General features: G+C 41.2%; 1 protein-coding gene across 1 annotated transcript; it reads left to right on the top strand.

The window, feature by feature from the left end:
- Positions 1 to 6,319: 6,319 nt before the first annotated feature.
- Positions 6,320 to 10,011, top strand: LOC147640444 (patellin-6-like). The gene is made up of 5 exons (XM_086780591.1): positions 6,320 to 6,515; positions 7,105 to 8,271; positions 8,958 to 9,067; positions 9,173 to 9,317; positions 9,470 to 10,011. The coding sequence occupies exons 2-5, from the start codon at positions 7,120 to 7,122 to the stop codon at positions 9,722 to 9,724; spliced, it is 1,662 nt and encodes a 553-aa protein (XP_086636717.1). The 5' UTR covers positions 6,320 to 6,515; positions 7,105 to 7,119; the 3' UTR covers positions 9,725 to 10,011.
- Positions 10,012 to 10,760: the final 749 nt, after the last annotated feature.

A 10,760-nucleotide genomic window follows, 5' to 3' on the forward strand; every position in this document is an offset into this window, starting at 1 on the left:
AACCACATTTGCAAACCTAGTATTTAGAGTTACACACTTACATGGCAAGGAGTAGATTGACCAAAACTTACAGTCATTGAGAATGGCCACTTTCCCTTTGAGGTTGATGATAGTCAAGTGTTCAAGGTGCCTGATTTCCATTACTGCTTGATAAGGGAAGAAGCACTAGTCCGATTCTAGACCCATTAAAGATCACCGCTCCAATGGCCTAAAAAAGGTACCAATACATTCAACGTTGCTCGCCAGCACCTTCATCCCCGTCAGTGATGAGTGAACGAGAGTGAGGGGGTTGGTTGGAGTGGGAGAGGGTGGTGAAGGTTGTTGGCCATGGCTCCCAACTCCAAAGGAAGTCTTCCATTGAAACTTGCTACTGAGGGAGCACCAATCTAGATTGCTACGTTTGGCGAGGGTGGGTGAATGGTACCCGATAACAATTAATGTTAAGGATGAGATTTCTTAAATGTATGGTTGTACCAATATTATGCGGGTTTTACCCCTTAGGAAAGTTTCCCCAAGCCATAAGCTCTTCTATATAGCAAGGGTAGACTTGGAAGAGAGGATGGAAGAGCCTCGCCCATTGCAACTTAGATCCATGATAGTGGGCCTCATGCTATTTCCTAGGCCTGCTTACCGTGAGATTATTATCTTGCAATAGAAGTTGCTTGTGAGGTGTGTAGAATGTATCAGGCACAATCCCAATCATGTTATTGGAGGTCAAATCTAGCTTGGCCAAGTAGTTGCATCCGAGAGAAGCAGCCAAAAAAGGCTCTGTTGGATTGTTGAAAGAGTGGTTGAGGAGGCGAAGGCTCGTCCACTAGAGGTAGCAAGGAGAGTAACAAGGGAGCGAACTGAGAGACAGAGAGTGACATGGGCTTAGTGGCGTTTAGAGTGAGAAAGTGAATTGGCGAGGGAGAGAGAGGGAGGAGCTGAGTCATGGAGAGAGAGAGAACGGGGAGGGCTGCATGGATCTGACACAGAGAGAGAGAGAGAGAGAGAGAGAGAGAGAGATATGGGCTCAGCGAGGTCTGAGAGAGGGGGTGAGAGGGGAGGGCTGCATGGATCTGAGAGACAGAGAGAGAGAGAGAGATGGGCTCAGCGAGGTCTGAGAGAGGGTGTGAGAGGCGCTGCTCTGATGCGAGGGGTTGACGGAAAGGTACGTGAGTGGAGAGGGGGTTGGCTGTTGGCGAGGGAGAGTAATGAGGATGGTGAGAGAGAGGGTGTGAGTCCTACTGTTTAGAGGCAAAGGGGGGGCTGGCCGCTGGAGTGTATGCACATGAGAGGGGGGGAAGGAACCATAGCATTGGCCTCTACAAGGCGACGTCAAGATGCTAGCCGGCGAGGAGAAGAAGACAAGAAAAGGCACCGCAGCAGCCTTCAGGGAAGGGGAGGTGTTGTCAGCGCTCCACCTTTTCTTTCAAAAAAAGTTAAAAATTAAAATGAAAGATGGGGTCTATAGCAGGCATTGCTCCACCTTTAAAAAAAAATAAAATTATAATTGGAGATGGGGTCTAGGCATGCCCATAGCTATCATCAAGAACTCTTCACCATGATCGACACAACAACAACACTAAATTCATTCTCTTTGAGATGGGCAAAGAATTTCACTGCCTTTCCGTGCAATTCAAAGTCAAACTGCACCTTTTAAGGCAGGTTTGCAAAAAGATGGGTTTTCCTTTCTAAGTCTTAAAAACTTCCTTGATCTCCTCCTCACACCCACCCAACTTGAAATTGGGGTTCTTGGGCACGTGGAAGCTCGTCAAGGCCCAAAGCACTGTGATTCTCAATTCGACACCTCGTAACTTGTTACCGATGTGGCCTTCTATCGTGGAAGAGAGACCACCTTAAGGTTCTACGCGATCTTGCAGACCATTGTGGGAGGAAATATTGATATTGACATGCCCGCGAGGTGAGAGCGACATTGGGCTATTCGAGAAGCATAGTGATGGGAGGTACTGAGGTAAACCAGAATGGCAGTAGCAACACTAGGCATAGAGGTGGTGGTTGTGGGGAGATGTCGGGGTACCCATATGGAAGAGGGTAAGGTGGCATTGTGATATCTCCCAAGGCTTGATCAAACAAAGAGGGGGGGGAGGGGGGTCACACATGCTAGCCACATAGTCGGGGATTTTACATTGTTTTTCAACAAAAAGATAACTCCAAAAACAAAGCACAATTGCTTTTGAGTTTTTGAGCGTAAAAGCTCTTACAAAAATATAGCAAGCTACAAAAATAAAGTCTTGGGCCTATCAAAAGTATAAAATATTAATTGTTATGTACAAAGATTTGAGGCCTTAGCCTTACAAAAATATTAATGCCAAAATATGAAACCATAAAAGGTGTTCACATGTCTTCCAAATATCTCATTGTGGTCCAACACATGTTCCACCCACGATCAACACATAATCTACCACTTAAACATCGCCTATATCCAAAATAATATTTGTCAATGCACACAACTGATTAAACACATTAATCATGGGTAGATGATATAAATAAAAGGCACATCCAAAATAAAATATCCCAAAATAAAATAATGGGCGTCCCCATAGAGGTTATGACTAACACTAACCTTCAAGGCATCCAGACTCATAGTTCTAGACATCACCATTGAATTTGATGGAGCCATTTGTGTGACGGGCTAGTTACATCTATTAAGTTTGATTCTTACCAACCTTCAAGGCATCCAAGACTTGCCAATCATTTAGTTCTAGACATCACAATGCAATTTGGAGGATCTCTAGTTAGACCCATTTATACCCACCTAATTACCATTTGATCAAGGTTAATTAGGCTATTGTTTATATACACCAAAGTGAGGAGGATCTCCAATGAGACCAGTTACCCTAATTGCCCTTTGATCAAGATTGATTAGGCTATTGGTTATCTAAACCAAAGGGAGGGTTCTCATGTCCAACTTATTTTGGCCATAACTTACTCTTCCAAACACCAATCGAGGAGTTATCTGAACTAGATGGATCCTTGCATTCATCACACGAACACATTTCCAAGTCCTAAAATACCAAAAATTTACTTGCAAGACTACTTTATTCTTAACCTTAAGTCTTATTATGTAAGTTTATTACTTGAGACCTAACTCCCCTTATGAATGGAAAAATCTCCAATATATTTGCAAGGATGCTTTCATTGGATTAAGAGAGACCACACCTTTTTTTATGACAGACTAGTTGCCATCATATGACACTTTAATATCTATGTTAGACCCATTCTTTAGACCTTAGGCCATAATTTTAAATATCTATGCGACACTTTAATATTTATGTTAGACCCATTCTGTAAACCCTAGGCTAGCTTTTTGAATAATTTAAAGATAGCACATTTTTAGACAACCCTATTAGGATCTTGGCCAAAGATTACGATCCACAAAATGTTGAATTAAAGAAATTAAGTGATGGACCACCACTATGCCTTGGCCACAATGTTGAATTTCACGTGGGTGCGTTGACTAGCTTAATAGCACGAGTGTGTAAAATGTCAATGCACTAAAGCATTGCAAACTAAGCATTTGTTTGAAACACACTTGCTTGAAACCAAGATTTAGGAAAAAAATTCAAGCAATGTAGGCATTTGTGATGTTGATTACATAAATTATAGTCTTAGTGTCCATTACTTGATATGATGGGTAGTGTGAGGCCACATATAGAGTAGAGATTAGTTAAGATGCTTTAATTTGCTCCCTTTTTTTTTTCTTGATGTCACATTAGAAGAAGCATTTATTGAGGTCTTTTGAAATAATAATCCAGGCTTGTCAAGTAAAGTAATAAGCGTTCACCACCACTTGCATGCAAGAGTGTTAAAAAGGAAGTCAATAATGAAAATTTTCATTGGAGATCCGACTTATCAATGAAAAGAGTGTTAAAAAGGAAGTCAATAGTGAAAATTTTCATTTGAGATCCAACTTGTCAATGAAGGTGTTTCAATCAAACCTTAATATGCCATCCACATTCTAAACATCTTAGTATTTATTCTTTTATATCAAAAACTAACACATTTATCAATAAGGTATACTTTGTTTAATTGAGCTTACAAGCTAAAAGGTAAGTGAGCATAAAGCATGTGCATGCATAAGCATTATTCTTCCATTATATATGAGATTAGACATAATTACAAAGAGATGCAAGATTTACCTCTCATGTAATTGTGCCCACCTTATTCATTTTAGGCATCAATAAAAGCTTTGTTAACATTCATTTTAAAAGTTCTTACGTGTCAGGAAATGATAAATCAAAATCTTCATTCACGTGAAACTTGTGTCCATATTCGGTTACCTCTATGATCAAAGCACCACATAAATATTCCTTATTTAACTAAAATTTTTGCCAGGTTTGTATGCCATATATGTGATCTACTTCCCTTGAAAAAGAGTTAGAATTTTTGGGTCCTAAAAAAGTTATCTACACACAAGCATAAATGTATTCTCGCTTAAAGAACACGACTCCACATTCATTTTATTGTTTTATGATGTTCTTCAAGATACTTTTAATGTTGTAAATGGATATTCCATGTTGAAGAACTTCCTCATATAGCATCTTTTGACATAGATATCTACACACATCCACTCATCGCGCCCTCACAAGGGGATGAAGGAGGGCGTGTTCACAGGTGGCTCGTACAACAAATTAGTGAACATTTTTATATTCCTTTTGAAAGATAAAGGGCTTTGACATGACTTGAATGATAATTTAACAAGAGTGAAGTTCTAATCTTGATAGACTAAGATATGTATGCATAGTAATATGAATAGTTTACCAAATATTATCTTAAATGCCATCAATATACAATCCATTTTAGTAAATAGAATTGAGCGGTTTTCAAGCTAGAAGGGCATCTTGCACTAAAGGATCGATCTTGTCATGTCCACATGAGTGTATTATGTTTGATTTCTTTTTCATATCCAAATAAGTGACGAGGTGCAATAAGGTTTCTCCATGCATTATTGTTGGAAACTTCTAGATTGTCACTAGATGCCATGCTCACATAATAAACATTTGTTTTGATCTATGTTTGAGTTCAGACAACACCTTCCATACAATAAGTTGGTAAACCAGAAAATCATAGCACAAAAAACTATTTGCAAAAATGTGAAGTACAATTGCATACTTTGATGGTTTCATGTAGAAAGCATCGGTTCAAAGGAGTAAATATGCATACTTTGATGGTTTCATGTAGAAAGCATAGGTTCAAAGGAGTAAATATGCATGCACATGTAGTTGAGCATGATCGAAAAAAGAGCAATGTTGTAGAAAAAACAAAATTGTGACAAACACTTGATTATGATGGGAGCTACTTGCACTCTTTTGATGAATGGATTACTTTGAGCCACGAGCTTTGGATTATTCCAAGGAGAATTGTGAGCAATGGTGGATGGGATGATGCGCATAAGAGAGAGGGTGCTTTTTGAAAGGATAGATGCATAAGCATCATAGGAGATGCAGACTCTCTCTCTCTCTCGAAGGAAGAGAAACATAATGTGAGGGTTGTGTTCTGTGGGGAAGTGTTGTATGTAGAGGACAACCTCACATGGAGGGGATCAAAGATCATGAAGGAGGGTGTGTTGGCAATGTAAAGATGGGGGTGGGGGCATGAAGTGGGTTTGATTTTATTTTATTTTTTTTGGGGGGGGGGGGGGTTGAGAAAGGGTGGGCGCATGAGAGGCCCGTGGGTGTTGATTTGGGGATTATGATTATTTGTCACCATAGAGAGAGAGGGGGAGAGACAGACAGACAATCATGCAACGCATGCAACTGCACGTTTCCGTGGGAAAGGGGCAAAGGCTCCTGAAGGGCTAAATTAGGGTCCCACGCATCATCACCTCTTTCGCAGTTGCTAAAATAAGCTCGTCTTCGCTGTACTCTCCTCAAAATAAAGGCCATGGTGTGGGGCCCCTTTCGCTCTATCTATGCTAGATCCTCATCATCATCATCATCATCCCCATCATTTCCTACTTTCTTTTTTGCAACCTTCTATGTTAACAAAGCTTTGTTAGTAACAGAAGAAGCCTTGCCGTTGCCGTCCTTTCGTTGGATTCTTGCACTTGTCGCACTTTCCAAGTTTTTCTTCATTCCTGCGTTTAATTAAAAGCAGTCCGTCGAAACCCTCAAATCAGATCATCGTTTGTATCAATCAGCTAATAAATCCGTTAAGTCCTCATCGTTTGTATCAACTGCCAGCCTAGCCTAGCATGCTTTAGCTTTAAGCTTTCCACTGCTTAGTGATCTCTCTTTATTAGATCACGATCTCTCTCTCTCTCTCTCTCTCTCTCTCTGCTTTACTCTGCACCTCTACTTTATTTCCTCTTGGTTACCTCAAAACACTCACTCACACCCCCCCCCCCCTCGCAACTTTTGAGCTGCACATACTTTCATCGAATACCATTCCATGCAATTATTACCTCTAGCAAAGGCCAATTGCAACACCTAGCTGTACTTCAGACATTATACGCACAAGGACACGAATCATACAATCACATAAGGCCAAATCGGTCAGAGAAGAAGAAGGTCCACTTCCTCCCATCATATGTCCAGATATACATCGTAGCAATACATAAATTTCTCGCTATACATACATAGTACATACTTCCAAGCTTGAGCTCATTACGTTTTTTGGGGTATCCCACCCTTCTTTGGCTTTTGGCTCTTTACTTTTCTTTTCTGTTTTTTTTTTTCCCACCAGAAGAAGAGAACATGCAATACAAGCCTTGATAGGGACCTCGGAGCAGCTGTGCAGAAATTTTTCAATTTTATCACAACATATAGCAATTAAAGCCGTTTTCCTTGGCAGAGCAAGAGAGAGAGAGAGACAGAGAGAGAGAGAGAGAGAGGAGGAGGTAACCTGCTCTTTTGTGCTGCTCAAGCGTGCAAGGTTAGTTATTGATTTTTCGTCTTCACCATCTTTGGTATGACTTTGACAAAAGCATATGCTTGTTAGTTAGCTAATTTTCCATAATAGCTAGTTTAATTGTTTCGTCTTATGGGGAAGTGGCGTTTAATACAGCTAGTTAGCTAGCTCTCTTGTTGTTGCTACTGTTGTTGTTTTGATGGAATTCTGTTGGATAACTTATGGCTAGTGTTCTTTTTTCTTTTGTAGACTTTTGGCATCATCATGGCTGAAACAACAGTAGAGGAGCCCATAGTGGAGAAAAGCGAAGAGAAATTTGAAGAGTGTGCTCCCACTGAGGAGGTTACTGTGAAAGAAGTTGAAGAGAAGGTACAGGTGGTAGTACCCCCCACCTCTGAAGAAGAGAAAATTGAAGAGAAAGCAGAGGAAGGAGAGGTAGAAGGCCATGGAGAAGAGGAGAAAATTGAAGGTGCCCCCCCTAGTGAGGCCCTTACAGAGACCCCTTCTTTCAAAGAGGAGAGTTACAAGGTGGGGGACTTGAAGGAGGGAGAGAAGAAGGCGTTGGAAGCGTTTAGGTTGAAGGTGGAGGAGGCCATAAAGAGCAAGAGTTTCTTCAAGAAGGCAAAGAAGAAGGAAGAGAAAGCTGCACCATTGGTGGTGGAGGAGGAAAAGGGAGGAGAGGGGCAGGGAGAGGAGGAGGGGGGGGAGGGAGGAGAAGAGGAGGTGGTGGTGGTGGTAGAGGGAGAGGAAAGCAAAGGCAAAGAGGAGGAAGGGGCTCCTAGTACTATCACAACTGGCGTTGATGAATCCATAGAAACCACCACCGTTGAAGAGGCCAAGGTGGAGGAAACCCCTCCACCTGGCACCGAGGAGAGAGAGGTTGTGATTGAAGCAACCCCTCCTCCACCCCCTGCCATTGAAGGACCCAAGAATTTCTACCTATGGGACATCCCAATCCATGAAGGGGATGAGAAAACAGATGTGATTCTTCTCAAGTTCCTGCGTGCTAGGAACTTCAAAGTAGATGATGCCTTCTCCATGCTCAAGGGCACCATCAATTGGAGGAAAGAGTTCAACGCAGACAGCATCCTGGAAGAGGACTTTGGTTCTGAGTTTGATTCCTTTGCTTACATGCATGGGGTTGATAAAGAGGGGCACCCTGTCTGCTACAATCTCAATGCCTTCCAAAGCAAGGAGCTGTATGGGGATAAGGCGAGATTTGGTAAGTTTTTGAGGTGGAGAGTGCAGGTGATGGAAAGGAGCATCCGCGCCCTTGACTTTGCTCCCGGGGGTGTCGACTCCATCGTTCAAGTTATCGACCTCCAAAACTCCCCTGGCCTGCTCAAAGGTGTCCAAGCCATCAAGAAATTCCTCTCCCTCCTCCAAGATAATTACCCCGAGCTAGCTGCTAAGCAGGTCAGTTTTAAGTCGATCCCCCGCCTCTTTCACTTGTGAACCCTGACTGATGCTTTCATCTTATCAATTTGCCATTTATACTAGGCACCCTAAACATAATCTGTACCCTAATTAGGAAATCTTTACTTATCAATTTGCAGGCACCCTAAACATAATCTCTACACTGTAGACCTAAATTCTACAGGTGCCCTGAATTTGCCATTTATATTAGGACTCTCTATCCTAATTAGGCACTTTAAACCTTAGGTTTATACATTCTTATGCATAATATCTGCCCCCTAAATTCTGCGAGTTCTTCTGAATTTTTTCGTCAGGCGGCACCACAATGTCCCCTAAGTTTTGTGTGTGTGTGTGTGTGTGTGTGTATGTGTGGGCTGCTGCTAAAGGTATTAATCTCTCATTTTAGGCACCATAATCTCTCCAATTTTACTTGTGTTCGTCTGTACTGTTGTAGGATTACGTCTGCTGCTAATCTCTGGTTGTTTTGTACTTAAGCGTGCTTTAATGCTATGTACCAAATTTAGTCAAGGCAACCTGGCCGCTAAACTGAGCCTGCCCTCTGCCAGAAGTATTCTAATATTATATTTCCGTCTGTTTTCCCCCAATTTTTGGAAACTACGGTTTTTATTTGAGTTTGCAATTAAACAAAAATAACAATTGTTTGGTTTTTTTTTTCTCTCCCGCAGATCATATTGAATATGCCATGGTGGTACTTCCCTGCATTATATCGGGTCTTCCGGCTGGAACCCAAGGTGGTGTGGGCCGGGCCAGGCAAAAGCACAGAAACTCTCTTCAAGTAAGTTCTCAGAATTAAATCGGAAAATAGAGAAGGTGGATTTTTATTAAAGGGTCTCAATGTTTCTTGTCTGTTATTATTATTATTATTATTATTATTTCGAAGGTACATATCGCCCGACCAGGTGCCCGTCCAGTATGGAGGGCTGAGCCGCCCAGATGACACTGAATTCCACGGTGTGGAAGCCCCTATCACCCTAATAACTATCAAGGCCGGTGAAAAGCGTGTTATCGAGTTGCCAATCGAGGAGGTAAATTCTTAGCCTTGATTGTAATCAAATTTCACCCCGAAGTACCTAAAATCACCGAAGGGAACAAGAATATCTTGCCTTTGTTGATTTGCATGGGTTTTTCTCCTTTGTACTCAAGTTGATCTCCTTTTCTTGTTCTCCTCTTACAAAAGGGTGGCACCACTCTGGTGTGGGATCTCTCTGTTGTGGGATGGGATGTGGTGTACGGCGAAGAGTTCATCCCCGAGACCTACACTGTGATTGTGCGGAAGCCCAAGAAACTAGCTCCATCATCGGAGCCCATTCGTAATACCTTCAAAGCCGGCGAGCCCGGCAAAGTTGTGCTCACCATCGACAACTCAATCTCCAAGAAGAAGAAGACTGCCGTCTATAGATTCACATCAAAGAGAACTTCACTACCCGCTTAGGAGTTTCAATTCAACCTTAAATAATTCTTTTTGTTTGACAAACCATAAACTGGGGTGGAGCCATCCTAGACACATATCTCCATACTTTTCCCCCCCTTGTACATGGTGTAAGATCTCCAGATAGCCCTCATTGTCTTTAGGACATTCTTGTGTAGTTATTCTTGTTGCTTACACATGGATAGCTTGGCCTTCTAGTTCTTTGTTTCACCCTTTTTGTGTTGGATCTCGAGTATTGTATTTTGTGCTTCCTTATATTTAATCCATTCTTTTTGAGAACAAGTCTCACTCATAATTTGAGTTGGCTAGTTCATTTTTTCGTCCTTGTCAAGTATGTTGGGTGTTCATATTTTGTAGGTGGAGATCATTTTCGAAATAATTACTTTAATGTTGGCAAGTATTTAAAGTATGGCCCATCGGCATGCCTATAGTAAGCAGGCATGGCCCATTTTCAAAAGCAAATAATTTCAAAGTAGCCCTCATTGTCTTTAGAGCATTGGTAAGTAGTTATTCTTTTTGCACACGCATTTGAAAGCTTGTCCTTTTTAGTCGTTTCATCTTATCTTTTTGTCTTGGGACTCGTGTTGTATTTTGTGATATCCTTAGATGTAATCTAGTCCTTTTGTGAAGAATTTTATCTTCTTGTCTTGGGTCTCGTATTGTATTTTGTGATATCCTTAGATTTAATCTAGCCCTTTTATGAAGAATTTTTTTTAAGTGATTGTTGAGAGTGGCTAGTTCTTTCTTTTTTGTGTATGTAGACTTTCAATTAGTTGTGCTATAAAGGATTATAATCAATCACCCACATGATTTTGTTTAAGCATAAATTCATGAACTTTTTATTTTCGAGGGAGAAATTGTAACACCCGTTGATGAAGTCTCTATTATTCTAATTTTATGAGTACTAAGTAATTGCTATATAAGAGTACATTTTGAGATAAAAGCAATTTAGGCTTAAAGGAGTTGAAAGGAAAGCAAAGCCATACGACATGAAATGGTACATCGGTGATGAATTTAAACATAAGGGAATATGGGCTAT

The sequence above is a fragment of the Cibotium barometz genome, chromosome 3 (genome assembly GCF_041138505.1).
Source record: "Cibotium barometz isolate CiBa-2024 chromosome 3, ASM4113850v1, whole genome shotgun sequence".
NCBI classification, from domain to species: domain Eukaryota; kingdom Viridiplantae; phylum Streptophyta; class Polypodiopsida; order Cyatheales; family Cibotiaceae; genus Cibotium; species Cibotium barometz.

Coding starts and splice junctions, on each gene's coding strand:
- LOC147640444 (XM_086780591.1), top strand. CDS start 7,120: ATGGCTGAAACAACAGTAGAGGAGCCCATAGTGGAGAAAAGCGAAGAG. Junction 8,272..8,957: donor CCGAGCTAGCTGCTAAGCAG/GTCAGTTTTAAG, acceptor TCTCTCCCGCAG/ATCATATTGAATATGCCATG. Junction 9,068..9,172: donor AGCACAGAAACTCTCTTCAA/GTAAGTTCTCAG, acceptor ATTATTTCGAAG/GTACATATCGCCCGACCAGG.